At 40.6% G+C, this 24963-nt stretch overlaps 2 protein-coding genes across 6 annotated transcripts in view; one reads left to right on the forward strand and one right to left on the reverse strand.

The window, feature by feature from the left end:
• LOC143377894 (uncharacterized) overlaps positions 1 to 24963 on the reverse strand; it is a 93497-nt gene that overhangs the window by 67157 nt on the left and 1377 nt on the right. The window contains exons 5-7 of one of the 5 annotated variants that reach the window (XM_076829711.1): positions 11999 to 12210; positions 2423 to 2570; positions 2104 to 2330 (exon numbers count right to left, since the gene is read on the reverse strand). In XM_076829711.1, the coding sequence (XP_076685826.1) occupies positions 2189 to 2330; positions 2423 to 2570; positions 11999 to 12095 (387 nt within the window). In that variant the 5' untranslated portion in view covers positions 12096 to 12210 and the 3' untranslated portion in view covers positions 2104 to 2188. Of the gene's footprint in view, positions 1 to 2103; positions 2331 to 2422; positions 2571 to 6522; positions 6834 to 11998; positions 12211 to 14866; positions 15113 to 21628; positions 21772 to 24963 lie in introns of those variants that run through there. The other 4 variants (XM_076829710.1, XM_076829708.1, XM_076829709.1 and 1 more) reach the window with 4 other exon arrangements.
• Positions 6832 to 24963, forward strand: part of LOC143377865 (uncharacterized) — a 56299-nt gene continuing 38167 nt past the window's right edge. The window contains exon 1 of the mRNA XM_076829650.1: positions 6832 to 7652. Coding sequence (XP_076685765.1) covers positions 7569 to 7652 — 84 coding nt within the window. The 5' untranslated portion in view covers positions 6832 to 7568. The remainder of the gene's footprint in view (positions 7653 to 24963) is intronic.

Consider the following 24963-nt stretch of genomic DNA (forward strand, 5'->3'; position numbering starts at 1 on the left):
CTGTTCTTAATTGAAAAATTTCAATAATGCCACTTGCACCCCTTTGGTTCTAACAAGGGGAGGACACCAAGTGGTAGACACCGATTTTGATGAGCCTTGGCAAGCTAGGTCTATGTCGAAAATAAGTAAATAGGTGTCTGAGCGTTTCTGCCAATGGGCCTTAATAATAGAGATATTTACATGGAAATTATTAAAAATTTCATAGTGGCCGTGGGGTTTTAATAGATAAAAATCCCACACTACCCTGTATGTCGTTTAAGTTTCCGTAAATTGTATTTTTATCTTATTATATAAAATAAATGGAAACATCATAATTACGGAATACAACACCTTCTCGGTTGCACAGCACGACGTTCCGTCACACTACGTCCATAATACATTGGATCACGACATCGCGTGATCGCCCAAGTATTTTCATTCAACACCGAAAGCGTAAGTCACTTATCACGCCACATTTTCGTTACGTTTCCATTCTCGCGAAGCGCACGCTGCACACGCCGCTATATAATTCAACGTTAGAAATCGAAGGTTAAACGCCGCTGCACCAAGGCCCCACTGTGAGAAACAGCACTCGGCGAACAAAAACATTCTTGCACGTGGGTCGACGCGGTAGAAACCATTCGTATAAATATGGAGGCTTTAATTTTACGTCAACCTAACCATCGCGCACTGCGAGGTACCAAAGGGACGTAAAAGGGAAGAAAAATAAAATACGGAATACTTCTACGAATATCCGAGAAATAACGCCTACCTGTTTTCCTTCTACCAAAGTCTCTCTCTCGAGTGTTTCAATAACCCTGAAACGCGGAATACCCTGATGCTGTGTACCAGGAAATTAGACTCTCGTTCAAAACTTAAACACTAAGTTTAATCAAAAGCAAATGTTCTAAATTCCGATACATGGAGGTTTACAGTGAATACGAGCTCTAACTGCTTGAACGCTCTGTGACTGACTGCTGCAAAAATTCAACTGCCACCAGGGTCCTACAGGCAGGCAGCCCTTGCGGAAAAACAGAAACAACGTTTCGCACCCCCATATCGGTTCGCCTTGGGTGAGGATACCGAAGGTCGAAGTTAGTCCCACGTTTTTTAATGGCTATCTCAAGAAAGACAGAGAGTGTCTGTTTATACAAGGTCCAACTGACGCGCTGCGCCTCAGAGTTTCCTCTATAGCAACATTGAAACCAAGCAAGGTGGAGAGTTGAGCATTTAATCTCTTTCTAGGAGACCACCGTGCACAGGTCACAGGGTGGACGGAAAGCAGAGTGAGGTCTGAAAGACCACGTCTTAACTCGATGGGGATATCACCGTAAGGAATTTTTGCTATTGGGCAGGCCATAATACGGTCACGAATTATAAACGTTCGCAACCATAGACATATATAGACGGAGCAGAAGCTGGGACTATAGGCGAGGGGAACGGTAGGCTTGGAGGGGAAGAGGCAGAAGTCAGATACAGGCACGTCGACCCGACGTCGGGGTATAGCTTCGGAAGCATTCGGTATACATAACCACTGCGTTACCCGATTTTTGCCTGATCGCTCTCCCCTTACTGCGAATCTTACACCCCCTCAGCTTACGCTCTGTCTATATATGTCTATATTCGCAACCGGGGAAACCTACCCCCGTAAGGTTGCCAGCAGCAAGCAACGCACCAGGAAAAAAACGGTCACCCATCTTTCCCCGATACGCGCCCCACGATGCTTAACGTCGGTGATCGAACGAGAACCGGTGTTTCCATCGCGGCCACTGCCGCTGGCATCTCAAGAAAGACAGTGTGAAGTGTTGGAAAGCGTGCTTGTTGACGAAAGCCAGACGGATCTCCAACACTGATACTACAAAATAAACTTTTCCTGCTTCGCCGCAACAAAACCACGAAGACGATATTCCAAAGAGGTTCCTCAGTAAACACACTTGAAATACAGAACCCCGATAGTGCCCTCGAAGATGTCTCCTCCTCCCCGTCCATCTGTCCCAATCACTTCCTACAATACCACTTCGGGGAACAGCAATTATTCCACGCACACGAAACGGCTATTAAGGCTGCGTCACCTGCCACGCAAGGCATAAACGAAGACGTGACGTAATTATAATAAAAACATACCCGCTTCCAATCGCTGGCAGGAAGGATCGTTGAGTCACAAGCACCGGGAGTTGCTCAGATTTTATCGACGCACGGCGAACACGGTTTATGCAGGCCGGATGAAAAGGGAGGCCCACAATCGCCTCAATAACGATCTTAATCGGCGCGGCGAGTAAACCGCGCGCTCTAGATCTAGCCGGCACTCGCCAAGGAGGACACGCGCGCACTGTTCGCGGTCGCGTTCCTTCCTGTGGGAAAGTCGCGAATGGAATGAACCTCCTTCGCTGGCATTTTCAAAGGGAGCTTTATTTAGCTCCCCAGCACGGGGATTAATATTTACCTTGCACACTCCTTCCCCGACACCTTGCCACGTTGGGCCCGAACGGGCTGTGGAAAAACAATATTGAAAATCCGGTTACGACCGCTGGAACGAAGCTTCCGTCTGTTTTCCTTTCGCTGCTGGCCGTGTTTATCCACCAATGTTGGCCCTGGAGACAGACAGAGAATTTTCGGAGAAAAATTTTATTCCCGGATGAAAGTATATTATTCTTATATATTGGGAATTGGTACTTTGCGCGAGAAATGTTATTTAAGGGTAGAAAAGGGCTTTCTCTATAAAGGGGCCCGATGCAAGGAATATTTTGAGGCCCCAAACAATTTCTGAATGATAAACATGCGTGACATTTTTTCAACGGAAAGGGATAATGATAAGAATAATAAAGAAAATAAAATTAAAGGAATAAACAAATGAACATTAACATATTTAAATATATGACTTTTGTCTTGCCATATCATTAATGCTATTAGGTTATTATAACAATAATAAAGAAAATAGAATTAAAGAAATAAACAAATAAACATTAACATATTTAAATATATGACTTTTTTATTGCCATATCATTAATGCTATCAGGTTACTACCTATATTAGAAATTATATTCTAATCCAATTTCTTTTTTCACAGTCCTCGTATACCACCTCGATTACCACACCAACAATTTTATTGCGATGTGTCCATAGTATTGTCTGTTCTGTGTTTAGGGCGTGAAATTCAAGTGGGTTTATAAAATAAGTGTATTTATACTTGTTACAAATTAAATTTAGAAATTTTCTTGTTCTATACAAATTTTGGCTTAAATCAATAGTAACGAAGATATCGAGCAGTGAGCCACCCTCTCTTTCACGCCCCATATTTTTCACTTGTTTATTTATAACGAGAAAACTATAAAGAGAAACAAAACCAAACAATCTTAAAATTAATCAATTTAATTTTAATCAAACAAAAAATTTCGTTCTCATTTTTTTTTCTTTACAATTTTCTCGTTATACCTAAATAAACAAGTGAAAAATATGGGCCATGAAAGAGAAGGCAGCTCTCACGCCTCGATATTTCCTTTACTATTGATTTCACTGAAAACTTGTATAGAACAAGAAAGTTTCTAAATTTCATTTCCAACAACTTCGGTTATGTACGTTTTCGACGTAAAAGTAACTGTAAGATCGATATCAATAAATTTTAAGCGAGGCTGCTAAGCATCGAGTTTCATCACTTTGAAATTCAAGTGAAACAAATTGAAGCAATCATTCACCTGGATGCGGCTAGCAACGAGTCCGTATAATGGCGTCATAAATATCGCTTTGCTAGAACATTCGTTGCAATAAATTATTGTTACGCCCAACGATTCATCGCGCCACTCCCAACGGCGGCAAAGTAAGTACACAAATTGTTAAAGTTACTACACGCGTGCCAAAATTACGATTGCACTCGGCACTGATCTAATTAATTCCTATACTCCAAAAGCACGCGCGCGCGGCATTGAAGTATCTTCGCCGCGGAAAAGCGCGTGATTAATTAAGGGGTTATGCCTAGTCAGGCGGTCGAAAAGAGGCGAATATTTGTGAATTTTTTTTGAGGAAGCGGAAGCGTATATTTTTACAGAACTTTTTGCGCTTAAAAGAGCAACATTTAAAGAACATTTGGTAATTTTTTCGTAGAAAAATATTTACGTTTATAACAAAATAACAAGCGACATCCAAGAAGCATTTTTAAAAATTTGGTTTAGCGGTGAGCATTGCCATTCGGAACCAGGTTATCTAAAATCAAAAAACCAAAAAGAATTCGTTAGTATATTAATGTATCCTCAGGTTGACGGAGAGAATTTTCCGAAATATTAAGTTAAAACAACATGGCGGCTATTTAAAGTTGAAATCCTGATTTTGTCCTGCAAAAATTACGCGAAAAATCAGGATTTCAACTTTAAATAGCTGCCATGTTGTTTTAACTTAATATTTCGGAAAATTCTCTCCGTGAACCTGAGGATACATTAATATACTAACGAAATCTTTTTTGTTTTTTGATTTTCGATAATCTGGTTCCGAATGGCAATACTCACCGCAAAACCAAATTTTTAAAAATGCTTCTTGGATGTCGCTTGTTATTTTATTATAAACGTAAATATTTTTCCACGAAAAAATTACCAAATGTTCTTTAAATGTTGCTCTTTAAAACGCAAAAAGTTCTGTAAAAATATACGCTTTAGCTTCTTCAAAAAAAATTCACAAATATTGCCTCTTTTCGACCGCCTGACTAGGCATAACCCCTTAAAGGAAGGAAGGGCGCAAGGAAATGCCAGGAACTAATCGCGAGCTGATATCGTATAAATTACATCACGACAGTATAAATAACCGCAGGGCAAAAAAAAGTGGACGATGAAAAATGTATGGCGTGCACGCACCGATTAAACAGAAACATTAATATAATCCCATTACTCGAGAAGCGCCATTCGCTGCCGCGAAAGAGGAGCGCGTAATTCTTCGCAAACCCGTTACGAAATATTACTCGATCGTTTCTCTGCGACCTGACGAGCGCGATTCGCGTTAATCACCCGCAGGTCCTAGCCACGATCGGGAATTAGGACGCGGAGGGTCCGGTACGCGTCCGTGGACGCACTCCGCGCGTCCATCGTGAGAGATTGCGGCGGTTAGAAATTTCTTTTCACCGTTAAATTAACAACGGACCTCGGAACGGTGATCCGTTTTGTTCGGCGCGGAATAATGAATAGGATTAGTTAGTAAACAGCAGGATAACGCGAATAATGGAGGGCAGCTTTGGAATCTCCAACGAGACGAGAGAGGGCACAGTAACCTACTCCTTTGATCGCACGCCGATACAATGGACGTAATCCTGGACTTCGAGATCGCTGAATGACGGTTAGACCGGGCGTGTACAGTTACTCTTTGCATTTTATTAATCAACCGTCAGCGTGAGCCATTATTACGTCGCGCCGTGTAATCCGCGGACGCCGCGGAGCATTCTATGCGCGCGCGATAGAAAACGATAATCATAATTGTGTGGCCGAGAAAGTACAATGCGAATTGTAATTAGAAAGATACCGTGAGCGTCAGCTCGCGTCTGACTCCGCGCTGCAGGCTTAACGGAATCGAAGTCTCCCAGGATCGCGCCTGTGCGCGCGTTTGAATCACCAGGCCTGCACCTCGCTCCCGGGCGTCCAAGTCTCTGCGGCAGCTATTACACGAGCCTACGAGTGTGGTTAAGCGCTGGGCATGTAGGAAGATTTATTAAGGGGAGGTTCCGGTCTAAAAGTAGATTTTTTTCAGTTTTCGAATGTTCAACCTTTTAGGAATACTTGTTTGAAATTCGTAATATTCCCGAAGTTATAGGCATTAAAATATAGTTATAAAATTAAAATATAGGCATTAAAAACTTTAAACGCGTTTTTCTCGAAACAGTGTTCTCAAAACGGCGGGACCTGTATCTCCAAAAGTTATTATCCGATTCGACTGAAACTTTTTTTACTTTGAAGAATATACTTCTGGCTAGGGGGGATACCAGAAAAAATACAACAAATTGAAAATTTATAATTTTCAAAGCCGTTGAAAGGACGAAAATATAGGCGGAAAGTGATTTCAAACTTGAAGTGTCGTTATTTTCTAAAAAAATGTCGTTTTTGCATTTTTTTAAGTACGCAGAGGACTTGCAGATGTTGGGTCCGAGTTCCCTCGCCCAAGGCTCAAGCACACAGAATTTTCCTAATTTAATATGAAGATAATATTACTCTCCGCCTTCGTATCGATATTAGCAAGCCCAAACACATTATTATCCGGCCGCGCCGAGCCCCGTACAACCGGAGCGCTCCGATATTCCCCAGGATCGACTTTTTTCAGCGACAATCACTCGGTTCACATCGGAGCGTCCGCAAAGAGGTCGGAACAAATTGCTTGGCCGACCATGAGGATCGGCGGGTTGCAACAAAGTCTCCCCGAGGCAGGGGACAGTTGAAAGTGGATGAACTTGGAGGATGAACGTGGAGCGGAGGGAAGTGGGGAAAGGAAGCGGCAGAGAAGCAAAGGGACGAGACGGCGGTGAAAATTAAGGGAAGAAAAGTTCCGTGTCCGCCGGTTCCCACGGGGAAGCCGCGGTCAAAAAGCGAAGTGGCGTGAAGCAAAGCAGGCCGACAAAGCTGCCTGGTCGACGAAGAAACCGAGCGAGCGGCAAAGAGCGCCGATTTCCACGGCGGGGCGGATGAAGATGAAGAACGGCGGTGCGTGAACATCTCCTGCTGTCAGTCGGTGGTCAACCGTCCCCGTGGAAGGACGTGGTGCCGCGTGCTTTCTGCCATCGCCTCGCTCCTCGGCGTCCCGCAGCTCGCATCCTTCCAGCGGAACGGCAGAAAAGCCTCTCGACCAGCCCGGCATCACCCGCGAATATTTGTCGCGCGCGTAGCCGGCTGCTAATCGGGGAACAAAAACGGTCGGCGACGTTTCCGCTTTCCTCGACCCGCGCGGAACTTTCGTCCCTGGCCGTGGGAACGGCAGGCCTCTCGGCGGGGCGGAATGATGAAATTGGTGTGCGTTATCGAAGGACTCCGGCGAGGACGTTGACCGGGCGCGATAAGGAAGAGGAGCATCGCCGAAAGCAGTGGTCTCGTGGAAAGCGAGCTGCCCGGTGCCGTCCTCGATGGGGAGGAACGAGATCGACAAGTCTTCGGGACCATTTAAAACTGGTTTCGAAAAATGAACTGGTTTTTTACGGGTCGCGCCACTAAGAGGTATGAAAAAAGGAACGCTCGCCGCGTATGAATATATCGGCAACTGTGCTTAACGGGACCGTTTCTGGGCGGCGAGGAAGATCGGTGGCCTTGAATCGCGTCGCGGGGACACGAAGATATCGAGCGGCCGATGCGCGTGCACGCGCCAATCCGGCATTCAAATGGCGGAGTAGCGATCTCGTTTCGAGTGCGGAGAAGCTACCCGCTCGGTTTTCCCGGCGATCGGCCAGCGCGAGCGTCGAGCGAGGACTCCCGGAGAGAAGCGAGGGGACCGTGAAGCGCCAACAATGAACGGGTTTCCAGTTGTTTGAGACGCGGTGACATCGACCAGCCCCACCATTGTCTTCGGAGCTCCCCCGTGAGATAGAGCGAGGAAAGAGGAACTGCCGCTCGGAGGGAAGGAAGGATCGATAAAAGATGGCTTCTATGTGCGGCAGCACCAAAAGTTATCCGGCGCTGAACACTGGCAGCTACTACAGGCCAGGCGCCTACCCCTATCAGGTGAGTGGAGGAAACCGAAAGTTCGAAGTTCCCGTGTAAATGGGCAACGGCCTAACGTTTATCGCGCTCGTTAGCCACCGCAGCCGGATATTCGGATGCTTACGCGCCGGCTCCGTTATGATCTGTGGCGGAAATCGTTTTGACGTGCTCTCGCCAGGCGAACGCATTAAGCTTACGGACGAGGAACGTGCCTGTATATGTCGAAGGGAAACCCGCCTTTACGGCCGGCATGCACGGCACCAGTGAAACGTCATGAATAATGGAGGGCTCGGTCTCGTCTAGCCCGCCACTTTCGATGCTCGATGATTAGGGGAAGACAGTTCGGGAGGCTGAAGGATAAGTAGATTGCGTTTAGGGTGATTAAGCGTTTGTGGACACTCGCTGGGGATAAATTTGCTCGGGTGCAGTAATTGGCATTATGTAAGCGTGAACAGGCTGCATCAATGCATTATAATGAATTTAAAAGCGGTGTAATGGTGGAGATGGATACGAACGGTATTGCGATCCTTGGAACGAAGATTTTGCTGCACGGTTATTACTTCGTCGTTGAAACGACTGCATTGATTATAAATTTAATCGCACGAAGACGTTGAATTATTTCGCCTTTTACGCAATCGCGGTGTGTTGTTATGTCACTGTGCTTGTTTTTATGTACCTTGTCATTTAACCAACCCAACAAATAATAACAAATCTACAGCTCGTCCCATAATTTTTATATATTTAACAGAAATAAAAAATAATTTTATTAATAAATTAAATATATGAATTAAGTTCTTTTAAAAAAAACTAGATATCAATAAAAACGAATAACATTTCACCTCTAATTGTAAATTTATAATTATTATTATCGACATTAAAAATAATTTACAATTAGCCCCTTTAATTTCGAGATCAGTGCAATTAGTATAAATTATTTAATGAACCCTGATACGAAAGGTAAAAAATAATTCTTCTCTTTTATACTCAAAATTATATAAGTATAATTAGTGGGTAAATATTGTGAGAATCGTGTGAACAACGCGTGCGTGTAAATTCGTGATTTTCGTGGAATTGTCTAACACTTTGGCTGTCGCACAAATTCCTGAACAATTCAGTGATTCTTGGAAACTGTAATACTGTCTCTCGCAACAGTGGCTATGTATAAAATAACAAAAGAATAAAATAGTTTCCTTTGGAAGAATTAAATCCTAAAATCTTATCACACAAATTGGAGGGTTGATAGTATATAAAATAATACTTGAACATTTTCCCGGTATTTTCATTTTCTTATTTCCTTTTTCTTTAATATTATTCCAGCATTGAAGCTGAACGCAAATACGAGCAATTATAATGATTTCATGCTACCTAAAACTTTTGTATAGGCGGGGCTCTGTCCCCTTAATAAATAATAATAATTATGGAGACATGTTGAGATATAAGTTTCAAACTTTCTTCTAATCGCCGCTCTAAATACACCAGAGATCTTTCTACGGGTGCAGTTCTGCGAGTGATAAATAGGGAATGAAATGGAATTTTTAGAAATGAAAATTTTTCAAGCACGGTCAATATTTTGACTCGATAAGATTGGCCTGCTCGTTGACAACGAGAGTGACGAATAACGGGAACGGGTTGTCTCTCGCTCACCGTTCCAGCAGCAGTCGTTAAAAGTTTCCTCGACTCCCACTAATGTTTCCCGTTATTAGGGAACGAAACCGAACAATGGCGCTCCCAACGAAGGGGGGCAACGAAAGTGAGAAAACAGAGGAAAAACTTCTGGAAGGATAAGCCGCGATTTAACCCCGATAACACCCTTAACGAGTGGGAATGCTTTCAGTGTCAATCGCCGGCCAAGCTGTAGATAAGTTCAAGGAACAAAGAACAATGCTCATGTAACAGTAACGGTTTTCATCTGCGAAATCTGAAAGCAAAGTGAGTTCACAGCATAATGCCGCACTGGAAATTATGTACTACTTCAGGATGTCGATGGAGGACTTTTTAAACATTCTTGTGACTCACGAGTGGTGCTTGGAATTGTTCGCGGAAGAGGCTGTGTTGGTTGGATGAAAAGGAAACTATGAGTTAATTTTCCAGCAGCATCATCGAGGGAATATTATAGACGAAAAACTTATTATCATACCTAGAAGGTCGTGCACAGTTTCCACTATAACGTCAACGCACTCTGCTTTCCGATTTCGTGAGTCGAAGACGATAATGGGAGGAATAATCTTGATAACAGGCACCCTCTTGCATGAGGCCCTTTTCGGGTCCACGACTAGTATTTCAGGTATAGTCTGTGTAGCTTTTTTACATCAGCGCTGATTGTGTTAAGTGAATACATTCGAAATAGTAATTGCGCGCCACAGAACAACCAGTATATGTATACTTTGGACTCTTTCGCTCCAGACACCTCTGTGGCTCACCCTTGTTAATTTAATGATCACTTGACAGAAGTAGCAATAGTTTTGCAACTACAGAATAATATAGAAATTACATAAATGCATCCTAAATACCAATTATGAGAGGCACAAAAGTGTTTCATGCTAGGAGACCTCAGAATGATGTGTTCTGTGGCTCAAGATTCATATTTCAGGTATATACGTACAGTTACTCACGAAAGTATCCGTCCAGCATATATGTAACATAATAAATCAAGATTGAATTAAGAATTCGCAATTCTAATTCACATTAATATAAATCTTGATTAGTATACTTTTGTTTTGGGTGCGCTCAATTGAAAAATTGTACACAGTTTCTTTAACAAAAGTATTGTCCGTGGAAGTAGCACAGATCGTGCAAAAAACTGTTCACCACACTCAAGACTTAATTTATACGAACGTAAATTACAATCCCTGCTTTCATCTGTTATCTACCTGTGCATAGATTCAAGTAATTTTCTGTGAAATTCGGGCTTATCGTGTTCCATTCTCCTAGCAAAATTTCTTTGAGCATTTATTTATGTATATTTCTCTATAGGTACTTATATATATTAACTAGCTTTATTACTCGGCTTCGCCCGTAATTTAGATTCTGATTTCATGAAAAATATATATTTTTTTTTTATTTTGAGAGGAGAAGTGTCACATTCATCTGGATTAGCCAGGCATAATGAGCGGAAACACATTTCGTGGCCGCAGAGTTTACCGTTCGACAGTTTTTAGGCGACAAAGAAATACACAAACACTTTCTGCTTTATATATTAAGATTAAGGTCAAGATTTATACTAGAGCTGTAAATAATATATTCGAATAGTACGGAATATTCGAATAATTCTGAGTATTCGAACAATTCTGAGTACTCGAATAATTCTGAGTATTCGAATAATTCTAAGTATTCGAATAATTCTGAGTATTCGAATAATTCTGAGTATTCGAATAATTCTGAGTATTCGAATAATTCTGAGTATTCGAACAATTCTGAGTACTCGAATAATTCTGAGTATGCGAATAATTCAAATATTCGAATAATTCGAGTATTCGAATAATTCAAATATTCGAATAATTCGAGTATTCGAATAATCTTGAATCTTCGTATAATTCGAATATTCAAATATTTCGGAGTATTCAAATATTCGAGGAATTTTGATTATTCGGATAATTCAAAGTGTTCGAATTTCGGATTGTACCGAATACGAATCTAAACACTTGAAAACTAAATAATTGTGAAGGCCAATATGCAAAGAATTTCACGATCAAGTGTGAAAAATTATTTCATGTTTAGATTCCTATTCGGTAGAATCCGAAATTTGATCACTCCGAATGTTCTAATACTCGTAATCATTCGAATAATATTCGAGTATTCGAATACTCCTAATTATTCGAATAATATTCGAGCATTTGAATCCTCCTCATAAGTCGAATAATATTCGAATATCAAATTCTGATTCTACTGGTATTCAAATATTCGAATTATCTCATTACTCGAATATTCGTAACAGCCCTGATTTATACCAATGAAAATTATAGCGTGTAAATCTGAATTTAACATTGCTTAAATAAGTAAAATATGTTATACGAATGGAAATGGGCGGACATTTCTGTGAGTGTCTGTATTCAATTAACAGAAACAACATTGTTATACTTCAAAAAGCATAGAATAAGATAAAAGCTACATGAGCACATCTGAAATACCAGTCGACCGATTGATCACCATTAATTGAAACATTCGCCGAGCACTCAGTGGAATTATACAATCGAGCATCGATCCCTGTCCAGAGCTCGCGCACCAAGCTGTCTTCCCGGCTCTGAATTCCGCCAACTCGGTGGTCCATGGAACAGGACCCACGGTGCTTCTTTCGATAGACGTATATAATTAAATGCGTCGCCTGACATGCGGCATAAAACAATATGAAACGAAGGGACCACACATACCGGGCCTCTGCATGTCAACCTTGGCCTTGTCTTGCATGAAAGCGTTACATAAGTTCGCCTCGCTCGGCATCGCGTGAAGATGATGATCCGCCGCCATTCCTCGGCTTTCTTCTGTCTCCCTCTTTATCCCGCCGACTGTCTCGACCTGCCTCTCCTTGCCACTTGGGCCCCGTGCTCTATCCTGCGTCTTCACCGCAGTACTCCATGGGACCCTGGAACAAAAATACGTCCATGGTTAGGGGGACGTAAACGGCTGTACCCCTCGGGAGCAAAAGATATATGTATATCTCTCGCTTATGGTATTTTATGGCTGATCCTTTTGTTCCGACAGGCAGCAATATGCTCGATCCTATTCAAGTTTAATACAGTAGATACATACTAGGATGGGTGAAAAGTTCTCAGGATTTTCTGGAGAAGCTCGAAGACAAATTTTGTATATAAAATCGAGGTCCACGGATTTTTAGGTATTGAATGTGTTTCTGATTCTATTTGCGGGTATGAAGCTGGAGGAAACGGTGTTCGTGTTGTGTGTGTTGTTCAGTTATGTTATTATAATAAAGAAGTAGGTACTTGAAGTACCCCACTTCCATATCATTCAAAATTTTAAAAAGTAGAGTACTTCAAATACCTAGTTTGTTCTTATAATATTAATGAAATATTCAAGGTGTAGTAAGTATTCTAAACAAATATAGAATCCTTGTAGAAAACACTGTAAGTGAGAAAAATCAAAGTTTTCAGGAGAGAGAAGAAATTATTTACTGACTTTAAATTATTTACGAAATTTTACTTATTTCGATTGCTAAATATGCTTATGTATGCAATTGTCCCAATGCATCATAAAATTTTCTATTTTTTGCGTGAATATAGTAGCGTGAGTATAGGCCAAAGCCTTTCGTCTCGACGTAAATTCAAGAAAAGGAATTAAAAAAGTTCATTAGCAAGAATTCTGAAATCAATTTTGCTAATTCCTATTGTACAGTAAATCTTTTGTTTTATCAACTTCGAATTACCTTAGTTTTAAAATTATACATATTAATAGTATTAAATAGTTTAAGGTAAAAAATCCGTAGATTTCAGTTAACAATCCGTAGATCTACGGAAAAATTCGTAGGATTGGTAACACTAGGCGAAGCTGAGTAGCAAATCTAATCTAATATTGCATACGTCGGAGCCGGAGCGGATGATCTTGACAAATTTGATCGCACCCGGGGCATAGTAACATCCACACGGGGTACACATAAATCTGCAACAGCAATTTTTAACCATACGATCATTCTAACATATATGTCCGCGGTAATCCGCTTCTCTAGCGAGAAAGCGCCCGAAAAGCTTTGCCATCTAGTGGTGATATCATGGTACTGCTGCGGGCCGAATATGCGCATGCGCGCTCGAAGTAGACTGCCGTATACACAGGTCACGTGGTCTGCAAAACAGCCGTACACATGAAATGTTTACACATAAATTACGTGTTAATAACACGTTTCTGAGATATGCTACATAGCCTATGTCCATCCTAGAGTATGCAGAAGTAACGTGTTGAAATTTGAAGAAGATCGGTTCAATAGGTCTTGAGTTTTGCGCGAACATAAAAATCGGCTCTCTCTCTTTATATAATAGTATAGGCTAAGTAAGTATCTCCGGCGCGGGGCGCTCGCGCCGTCTCTCGGATTTTTTTTCAATTTTGGGAGTATACGAGCGGCAACTGTTTAAGATTCAAACGTGAAATATGCGTTTTGTAATTTATTGTTTAACGGGTTATACGTGGTTACAATAACATTAAAATACAGTAAAATAATTTTCTTAATAATAAAAGCTGGATTTCAAGCAGTAAATACCAGTGTATTTCGACAAAAAAGTTGAACAAAAGGCCTAAAATTATTACAAAGTTTTCATGTAAGTGAAGTTCGAGAGGAAATTGATGAAAATAAGAATCATCATATAATTGGCCACGTTTTAAGAGAAACACCCGGGGCGATTAGTACAAAAAATAATGTAAATAACAAAATCGCAAATAACGCAATGCGTTCTGCAGAATTCATGTTTGAATGTTACGCAGGTTATGCGCGTTGCCTGGCCTTCCAGTGAATTTGGTACAGAGTTTGTCCTTTAACTAATTTCAAACATTTAAAACTTCCGCTAATTTCACCCTCATTTCTTTCCCTACTATATTCAACCACATTCGATTAATCATCCCACTTTTCAAAAAAGTCACCGCGAGGCAGCGCTGTCCGCGGTACTTACCTAGCCTGTAGATAAATATAAAATAGAAGATAAAATTGTTAGTCCCTTCGAGAAGTGAAACAATATTACAATATCGCATTTCTCTAACGTCATTTAAAATTAGCTACTCGATTTCCCATTCGCCCAAGTTCTTCCAACGGCCCTGCAGATCACTTAATTTCCATAACATTCCGAATATCACGCAGCACAAGATGTTCCACCCCCATTGCAGTACCGTTGGTCGATCACCCCGCACCGATAAACGTCGAAATAACAGCGCGCTTATTCTCCGTAAGTCACGGAAAGCGCGATAAAGATCCCGAATCCCGTAAGCACACGCAGCTCTCTTAACGGAGACATTAACTCGGCACGAACCGGGCGGGAATTAACGAACGACACCCTCGGCAACAACCTGAGAAACAGTTGTTACCACGAAACGAGCCTCCTCTTCTCTCCCCGTCAATTTGGCCGCACGCATTACGCCCCGTTCGGCTGCTTATTTCCACGGTGCTCCGTTAAAATCACAGGCCTGCCTGCAGCTCGGCAGCGCGCAATTAAAATCTGCGATGCAATTAAGGCTTTTCCTCTCATCAAGATGAGGCATGCTATTTCTACGTGTCATTCCGGTCAAAGACATGCGTACTTTACCTTGCGATGTCCGTTGACCCTCGCGGTGAACACACTCGCCATTGTTCCTCAGCTCGCTGCGCCTCCTTCTGCCACTGTTGCTAATTCCAATACGTATCCTTAACCCTTTCCCCACTGAGGGCGACTACGGTCACCCACTATTCAGCACTCGTTGCATATTAACAAACTTTGCGAGTGTTTCTTACAAGGAAACTCTCGCAGCACCAAATTTCTGATTTCAATAAAACTTCGCGTAAATGTAGAGCACATTGGAACACGCAAGGAGCATTTTTTTCTGTGGAAATTCACTCCCAAGTTATTCTAAAGTCGCATTAAAGTTATCAGGTTTTCTCATTTTCTTAGTATAATTTTTTTTTTTGCAGTGTGATAGAGTATATTAAAACTGAAAATTCTTATATTTTAAGTTTCGTTCTATCTAGCACCGTTACAAAGTTATACAACGCCCACTGGGGTTGCGAAGGGGTCAAAGGAACATCGTCCTTTTCCCCTTTGTCTACATTGATCGTTTCATATTCATCTCGCGAGGCGATCGTATAACTTCTAAGCAACGCGTGTCTCGAGCAACGGGCGTGCAAAATCGCGGCATCCTCTGCGTGGATGTTATCCTTGATCCTCGCGAGACTGCAATCTGCGTCCATCTGGAGGCGCGTCGATATCTGATTCACGGGCGACAATGTCACCGACCTTGAAGAGAGGTACGATCGACCTCAAGGTGTCACGATGTGGCAGCTTATTGAAGTAGCATGTAATATTTGCCTGGTGGGCGGGCAAGCGAGTATAAGTCAGAATTCTTACAAGGACCATCCCGGAAACTCAAAAAATTCTGACACTTTGTGAATATGTAGGGGAGAGTGGGGTAAACAGGAACGCGGGGTAATCGCAACCAGGGTTACGGTGTTTTAATAAATGAAAACCAATGTTCCCTCTCCACTATCTAATAAAGTAATAAATATAGGACGCTCACGCTATTCGCGGTAAACACATTTTATTATTCTCATTATTAGCCGTCTAAAGTCGAGAAAAACAATAGTTTTTTAACTGAAACTTTTTTTTTTAAGTAGTTCATAATACTGTGTAAAGATAGTAAAAAAACGGAAAATCTTCATCGAGCCGTCGACTTGTAAGAAAATCCACAAAATGTACATATTTTCCGAGGGTTCAAACGGGTGTACCCCCTTAAGGACGACAAGTTATGAATCGATAATGGCGGACACGCGAGGGCTTGGCTATGATTTAAGGACACCATCGACACGCGGTGCCCGGCAACGATGACCGTGTTCCCGATGATAATTTATAAAGGTCCCGCGACGCGGGATTCCCCTGTATAGAAGGCACCAAAGGAGAATACAGAAGGGAGGCTGTGATTCTCGTCCTTTTGTCGATGCCAGGAGGCCACGGGAATAAGCGTCCCAGATAAATCGCTATCAGCCCCGGCATTGCGCGAGAGTAATGACTATAATCCCCGGGCTGATTTTTCATCTTTGTCACAATGTAAACGGGGGATATTGTTCCAACGGATGTCGCGGACAAGTTCCGCGTTGGGAGATAAAAGTGCACGCTGCGCGCATCAATAACGCTGTTGCGATGCAACATTCTTGCACTTCGTCAAAGGGGGAGGTTTTTCTTTTATGAAATATCGTCTTGTTGCACTACTTTGTTAGCACAGCGTGAATGGTACCTCCACATGTGCTGTAGACGTGAAAATACTTCTTTTATTTCAAAATACTTCGTCGAATTGTTTAATGCACTTCAAGCTCCGTTTCTGCTCGTATGAATAAAGAATGGTACCTTGCCACTGTTCATCGTAGACCCTACTTAAAATTTCAATGGACGTCCAGAAAAGAGCATTCAACTTTAATGTCGTGTGTAATTCAGGATGCATTATCGTTTCGGCTATACTTCCGAATGGCCCCAGTGGCCGATCGATATGAAGTTTGCAGGGGAAGGGTGGGGAGGGTGTGTGGACCCTAAATCTGAAATTGTTGCTTCGGGAATTTATTAGTTTTCGAGATATTAATAAAAAAACTTTTAGTATTGAGAGGGAATTTTAATGTTGCCCGGTCTCGATTGGATTCGAACACGGTGTGCGGTTTAGGGATGGGCGATGTTCATCGATGTTTACGAAATATCGATTATGGGGGACCAAACATCGATGTTTACGAAATATCGATGTTAATGAACTGATCGATGTTTACGGAATATCGATTATAGGGGACTAAACATCGATAATGAACTACCGAAGATAATATTCGGTTTTGTTAAGCCAATTTACGAACGCACCACGTAACACCACAGCTTCAAGCTAATGCCAAAACAAAAAACAACAAAAATACACACAAACCGAAAATGTGGTAACTTTTTGTCCGCTACTGTACATAATTGATATGTTTAAGTAGTTTGTTTCTTAAAATTTTTTTTTTAAATATTAATGTTGTTAATTTATTGTTCTGTTTTGTTCATTTTACGCTTTGTTGTAAAATCGTCGATGTTGTCGAAAATCAATGATTTCAGTTCGATGATTATCAGTTATCGATATTTAGCTATCGATGACAACATCGATGCCAACATCGATACTTTCTCAACATCGCCCATCCATAGTGCGGTTGGCGATGCTGCCGTTGATCGGTAAAAGACGAGACATTGTTGCGACTGGAAAGGCAGCGAGGACGAGGGGTCCATGGCGTGCCTAGTCGGTCGAGAGAGTCGAACGAGTCGGTCGATTTTGACTGACAAGGGAACATCCCGAATCCGGAAATTCAAAAAATTCTGAAACTTCGTGAATATTTAGGGAATTTCCCTCTGATTACAACGCAATTTTTGTTTGCTGCCCAAATTCACTCTAAGGGGGTGTAATTGACCCCCGAAAATCCGGTTATTTTCCGATTTTCTGTTATAACTCGTGAACTGTATAATAATTTTTTTACGAAATGCTAGATCTAATTAAAAGAAGTAACTTTTGTCTCGAAACTTTTTTTCTATCTCTTACATTTCGCGAGTTATAACACAAAATCGGAAAATAGCCGAATTTTCAGGGGTTAATTTCACCCCCTTTGAGTGAATTTGGGCAGCAAACAAAAATTGTGTTGTAATCAGGAGGAAATCCCTTACATATTCACAAAGTTTCAGAATTTTTTGAATTTTCGAGTTCGGGATCTTCCCTTATGTGCGATATTGGGACCTTTTGTGTATTTCATTACATTTCTTGTTATATATATTCAAATAAATAACTCTACAGTATGTTTGTTAATTTATTCCGACATAACGCATTCCACTTTTCAACTTGTTCTTCCGATTATTAGTATTGGTTGGGGCTAGACCAGTGCAGGGGGCGCGCGCCCGCTTGCGTGCGTGTGACGCATGGTAGCGAATCGACGTGAGTTTCGAAATTTCAACCAGAAACTTGCGGATGCGATCCATCCTATTATACAGGGTGGATACCTATTACTCTATTGATAGTCAATACTCCACGGGGGTAATTCTATTGGCCAAAATAAGACGAAAATATAGAATACAATTTTTTAATATCACGCTTCCTTTTCGTGAAAATTGGCTTCGAATTTCAGCTAAATACGCGTGCCTTTTAGGCACTTAAGGGGCACGTGGAGGTAAGGAGAACGCGTCCAACTGTCCGTAGAATAAATTGGGGGGGGAGGGGGCCGGATGGATCCCCGTTAAAGCTACGTGACCACAGTTCAAAGAAATACTTTGTAAAAAAATTACAATAATTTTTATTAATACTTCGGAAACTGATAAATACCCGAAGCTACAATTTTAGATTTAGGTTCCACACACCCCCTCCCCACCCTCCCCTCAAACCTCGTGTCAATCGGCCACTGGGGCCATTCGGAAGTACATCCATCGTTTCTTATATTTCCTCTGATTAAATAATGAAGTTGGAATTTCGACCGTAAATTTTTTAAAAAAAATTAAAACATGATTTCCTCTGATTACCTGACAAACGGCATAAGGTTCGCAATTTTCAAGTATAATACAGTAGACAACGAATGCCACGCTTCCTCTAAGAACGTACTCGACTCCTTCCTTCATCAAGGATTCTCAGAAGAATTCCTGAAGAGAACGCCCCAACGAGGACCACGATTAAAATATTAAAATAATCATAACAATGCCGTCGTTCATCTCCTTCCTGTTCCCCCTTCTTGCCCACCCGTGACGTCGACAATATTTCAGCCTTACGTTGTTTGCCCCAAGACCCAACTGGTTCCTGCGTCATCGTCGACGCTTCTTCCTCGTGGCCACTTCGCCCAGTCATTATTCCCCCTTTTTCTGCCCCTCAGCAATTAGGAAACTGGAGTGACACCGCCGTTAAGCACCCCCCAAACTATTAACCAGCTACCTGCCAAGAAGTGCATCACTCGCTCCGGTACCTCAGCTTTATCGCTGCGCAAAGGCTCGTGAAAAAAGTCAGCGTCGCAGCTGGGCACCTCTCGTTGTAAATCGAAGGTGGCACTGACCTAGCTGGCAGCTAGGACCCACCAGAGGTGGACCGTTTCACGACTCTCCTGCTCGCTGGCAGGTACTGTTATTTCACTGGCATACTTCGCCTGGAATACCAAATGAATCCAGCCAGAGAAAGAGAGATGCTAGCGACAGCGAGGAGGAACACGATGATGCATCACGAATTCCATCTAGAACTAGATACCATGGTTCCACTCAAGGCTGAGCGTCTCGCAACGTCGTTCGAATTCTTCCTCGAGGCAACTGTTCAAGTTTCGAACAGATGTTGTATGGATTAGAAGAGATGGCTTCGGCGCACTGGTTCGGTCTGTTGAATAATTTTAAATTAAAGCTATTTTGCAATTTTGAGAATTTTTTGTCAAATTCAAACGTTTCGGTCAGTGGCTTTGACCATTTCCAAGGAAAATTAGATAAACGAAAAAATACTGCGTATGCTTTCATGCGAGAAAATTTTTCTTTTAAACAATTAATACGTTCATTATTGGGAACGTGCGATGTACGACTCGGTTGAACGGTGACTGAGTTTAAAAGAAAAATTTCCTTGTATAAAAGCATACGCAGTATTTTTCCGTTTAGCTAACAACTTTCCTTGAAAATGGTCAAAACCACTGACCGAAACGTTGGAATTTGATAAAAATTCTCAGAGTTGCAAAATAGCTTTTATTTAATTATTCAATAGACCGAACCAGTGCGCCGAAATCATCTCTTCTGATTAGAACAATTTTTACAGTCGAAATTCAAATTATATTATTTAAGATGTTGTATGGATTTTACAAACTGTCCCGAGACGTGCACGAGGTTTAAATTTTATTAAAAACGTACCGAACATACGGGACCCACTGACAACAATTTTGAGAAATTATAGAATTCAATGGTTGGTTTCTAGATCTACTTGCAAAAACGAACCTGATTCAGATAATTATATAGTGGTAAACTATTGTCAATTGAAAATTAGAAAAAATATGGATTACAATTAAGCTACCACTGTAATTTAAATACAATTTCGTTCGTTCGCACGAGCATATAGCGAGGGGCCGGAGAAGGTAATGCTTCGAACACCAATTCAACAGTACGTCCTGTGCATTTACCACATTGTTATTAAACCGGTGCAAAAAATCGTTTGCTTTATCGAGCCAAACTCTTTATTAAAATAATAATATGTTACAAGCCTTTTTAATCCAAGTAGTTTCCATCGCGATCTATGATATTCACCCACATTTTGTAGCTGTCGTAAAAGAATACATTTCCGTACACCTAATATCACCTAACAGTGAGCGAACGAACTTTTACGCCGACCTAATAAAATTCCAAATCAAAGCAACTAAAGGAAAACAGAGAGCTTGCAATAAAACAGAAGACACGCTACATCCCTCCATAACAACGACCCACAAATCACGATGCACAGTATCTACATACAAAATTTGAGCCAAATTCGTTACTTGTGCCTCATGCACCACTTTCTAAGCTCATCGATAGTTGCTTCCACTGGATTGCGTCTTGCTGGGCCGAAAAATAGGTAATATTTTGTGAATTTTTTTGTACTAAATCGGCGCGATAAATTAATTTGAGGTTGGGCAGGCTGTTTTATGGTACCTTGAGCTATTGTTCTGAATTTTTGTGTGGCAAAGAAAAAAAAAATATGGCAGATATAGAGAGGGAGCGTTGGAAAATAATCGAGTGGTCCTGGCGTTGACGGAATGTACTGAGGAAAAGGGATTTTTAATCTATATGAATGTATGTGGCTATATGTGGTAGTAGATGCATTAAGGAAAATAAAAAAAGTGTTAAAATGGCAGCCTTTTGAAGAAGATGAAGCGCCCCGATTTGAGTCTGAAAAAAATTTTGCCCCAAAATCGGGAAAACTTCTTTAAATAAAATGGAACTCTACTACCACATATAGCCACATTCATATAGATTAAGAATCTCTTTCCCTCGGTACTTTCCGTCAACGCCAGGACCACCAGATTATTTTTCAACGCTCCCTATATCTGCCATATTTTTTTGTTCACTGCCACACAAAAATTCAGAACAATAGTTGAAGATACAATAAAACAGCCAGCCAAACCTGAAATTAATTTGTCGAACCGCTTTTGTACAAGAAATTCACGAAGCATTGCCTATTTTTCGGCCCAACAAGGCGCAATCCCCCCTTAAAACGTGTCACGGATGTTTTATGCGGGCTAGGAAATGATCGCGCAATTAATGGAGTACTGTTACGCGTTATCCGTAATAGAGCTATCTTGCATGCTCTCCCGCATAGAAAATTCTAGGTCACATGGTTGGTACCTTACAAAATTGCGATAAATGGAACTGTTGCGTCGCTGAATCCTGTTGTGCCTGTAACTGTGCTTGTACACTAAGGATCAAAAGTCTGAGCGCATTCACACTTCCTGCGTTTTCCGCGTAAATTTGGAATGAAGCATAGGGTCACCTGACGAGGTTTTAATTTTGGAGTGAACCTTGTACCTATGGGGGAGAAAAATGGTGGAAGCCGGAAAATTATGGGACAGATTATTTGGAAGGTTATAGAGATTCGCAGCCCTACTTAGTAACTTTTATCAGCTGGATACACTGCAAAAATTCCTTTTTGACGTTTTGCTTCGAGAAATCAGAAAACCTTATACTAAAATAATTTTTATAATGGAAAAATTATGTAAAAAATGTCAAAGGCACAGAAAATAAATAATAGGAAATGTGCTCTGTTTTTTTGCGTGCAACCTTCAGCACTTCTGCCTGAATTTTACCACGCGAAAGGAAAGCCTATCACTTTCTCTCTCATTAACACATACGCCCAAATTTTTGCTCCACTCAAAATAACGCTCCAAGTGTTCTGCCATCTCTGAAATCCCACAGAGTGTAGGGTAAACTCGGGTAAGCCCGTGGTAGTTTTAGAATTTGTCTATTAATTGCTAATATTTACATATCCTGAAAGTGAGTCTAGGATATAATGATAGGTCAGATATCAGAGACACAAATAATAGGTTAACAGAAATTTACTAAGTATATTTAATTGAAAATATACAAAAATAGCTGACCCGTTATCCGGTTTCACCCGGGTATTATTATTATTATTTATTATTTTAGATAGCATATTTATAAATAGTCTATAATCTAATCTAGGACGTATTTAATGGATATTCAAAATTTCATTGAAGTCCGTTCAACCGTTTAGGCGTGAAAGAAGGACAAACAAACAGGCAACGTTTCACTTTTATATATTAGTAAGGATTAAGTTGTCATGACATACTCTGGCTACTTCGTGATAGCTTTGGTTACTGTGTGATAGTACCTACTCTGGTAACTCCGTGATAGTTCTCGCTAGCCCGTGATATGGCCTTCAGCTACTTTTTTCATATTATTTTACATTATTTTAAATGATTTTACATTATTTTATATTATTGTTATTTCGTGCATAATCAATCGCTTCATGATCGTTAGATGTCTGAGACGTAAGGAAACAATGTTTCTGATATTGACCATGAAAATTTCTCAAACAGCGCAATCAGAAACGCAGTCTCAGGCACACGAAAAATAGGAATTTAGTCACTTTTCATAAGCAAAAATAACACTTGTGCCTTATTATATAATAATTTCCAGAGTAAGACTTGTTAAAGTGTCATTTTACCACCACTTACCTGCAGTTTGAACTTTCCATTTATCTTCTAAAGCACATATTATTGGAAATTGGTTATTAAATAAATCAGCCTTCTAGATTTATATTTTAATTTTATTTTTAGCGGCTAGGAAAGAATGTCTTTCTAAGTCTTCAACGGTCTGTTTTATCACCGTTGCCAGATATTGAAATAAAAAGACGCTGTACACACGTATCATTATCTTTTACTATATTCAGGTTTCCCTTTTGAGTCATTGAGTCATTTTTGCCTTTTAATAATTATAGTAATCCAACACATATAACACATAAACAAGCGATCGTCCACAACTAGCGCGAAAAATTTCACGAATAATGCGCTGCTGAAAGAAAATGCTCTCTCACTTTATCACAATAACTTCAATTCACTAATTATTTTACCACAACATAAACTAGAAGATCAACGCTGTCTCTTAGTGTTTGTTCCATCTAAATTTAGTCAGACAATTTGGAGTTACAGATAAATGAAAAAGTACCACGGAGTAACCTGTACCACGAACTTACCCGAGTTTACCCTGTTGTGCCTCTTTTTGTATTCTTCGTCACGATTTCTTTCTTTAAGGGGAGGTTCTGGTCTAGAGCCCAAAAAATAGGTGATCTTTAGGAATTAATTAAAGGAAAACTACAATATATAATTTAATGGGACTTGTTGCATTGTATTAAGGATGTCTTAGATTATAGAAATATATTTTTTGTTTTAAAATTAATCATTACAGACAGCCTTGGGGAGTCGTTAAAGTCAAGGCGTCAAAAATTTGATCCAAATCTGTGGGACCTCTATCTCCAAAAGTTATTATCCGATTCGACTGAAACCTTGTTTATTTTGAAGATTATTCTTTTGACTAGGGGGGAACTAAAACAATTACAAAAATTACATTTTTTTAGAAAATAACGACACTTGAAGTTTGAAATCACTTTTCCCTGTATTTTTCGTCCTTTCATCGCCTTTGAAAATTATAAATTTTCAACTTTTTGTAATTTTTTAGTCCCTTCCCCTAGCCAAAAGAATAATCTTCAAAATAAAAAAGGTTTCAGTCGAATCGGATAATAACTTTTGAAGATACAGGTCCCACCGTTTTGAGGACACTGTTTCGAGAAAAACGCATTTTACGAATTTCAACAAATCCTTTTAAACACGTTTTCCTAAAAGGTTGAACATTCGAAAAATGAAATAAAAAAAAATCGACATTTAGACCAGAACCTCCCCTTAAGTAGAATCTGTTATTCGAATTCTGTACGCGTGTAGTTTCGATTATTTATCCAATTATTTATACGCGCGCTTTCGGAGGAACGATCGCGAAGGCATCTACTTACAAGATGGTATTCGATGGTGTGCACGGAATATTTGCCAATTTTCCACGCGACTCGCCACGAAATCAGCGCGAGTGACCTCGAACACTGAAATTGGCACTGATCGTTACGCAGGTATGCGGTCACGATCTTGATCTTGCTGCACACGCGATGCCTGATCGTCCATTCACGCTGTATCGTAGGCGAATGTGTATCGTGCCGGCCTACAGTACACCGCTGGCGAGCTATTTTCATTTGCGGCAGGCGTGCATGTGTGCCAAACGCGAGAAGAAAGTAGAAAAGAGGCAGAGGCAGAAAAAGGAAGAAGAATAACGCAATTAACGTGGGTAACAGCTAAGCATAACAGGATGAAAACATAATCGGTATTTATAGTGTTGTAAAAATGATAGTTTATGTAAATGTGGGGTCAAAATTTTCTTTCCATGAAATAAGTGTAAAAAATTAAATTCATTATTCTACGTGAAACATATTCAAAAATTAAATACTTCGAATAAAATCCGTATAAAAAAGGAACACCACACAAATAAAATAAAGAAATAATTTAACCAACCTCTTTAAAGGATAAATATAAAATATACCATTATAATTTCGAATGTCCTGATTATTATTTATAGAACGAATAAACTCACCTGCACACAAAAATATTAAAGACTTGAATAAT

The sequence above is a fragment of the Andrena cerasifolii genome, chromosome 16, assembly GCF_050908995.1.
Source record: "Andrena cerasifolii isolate SP2316 chromosome 16, iyAndCera1_principal, whole genome shotgun sequence".
In the NCBI taxonomy this organism is placed as follows: domain Eukaryota; kingdom Metazoa; phylum Arthropoda; class Insecta; order Hymenoptera; family Andrenidae; genus Andrena; species Andrena cerasifolii.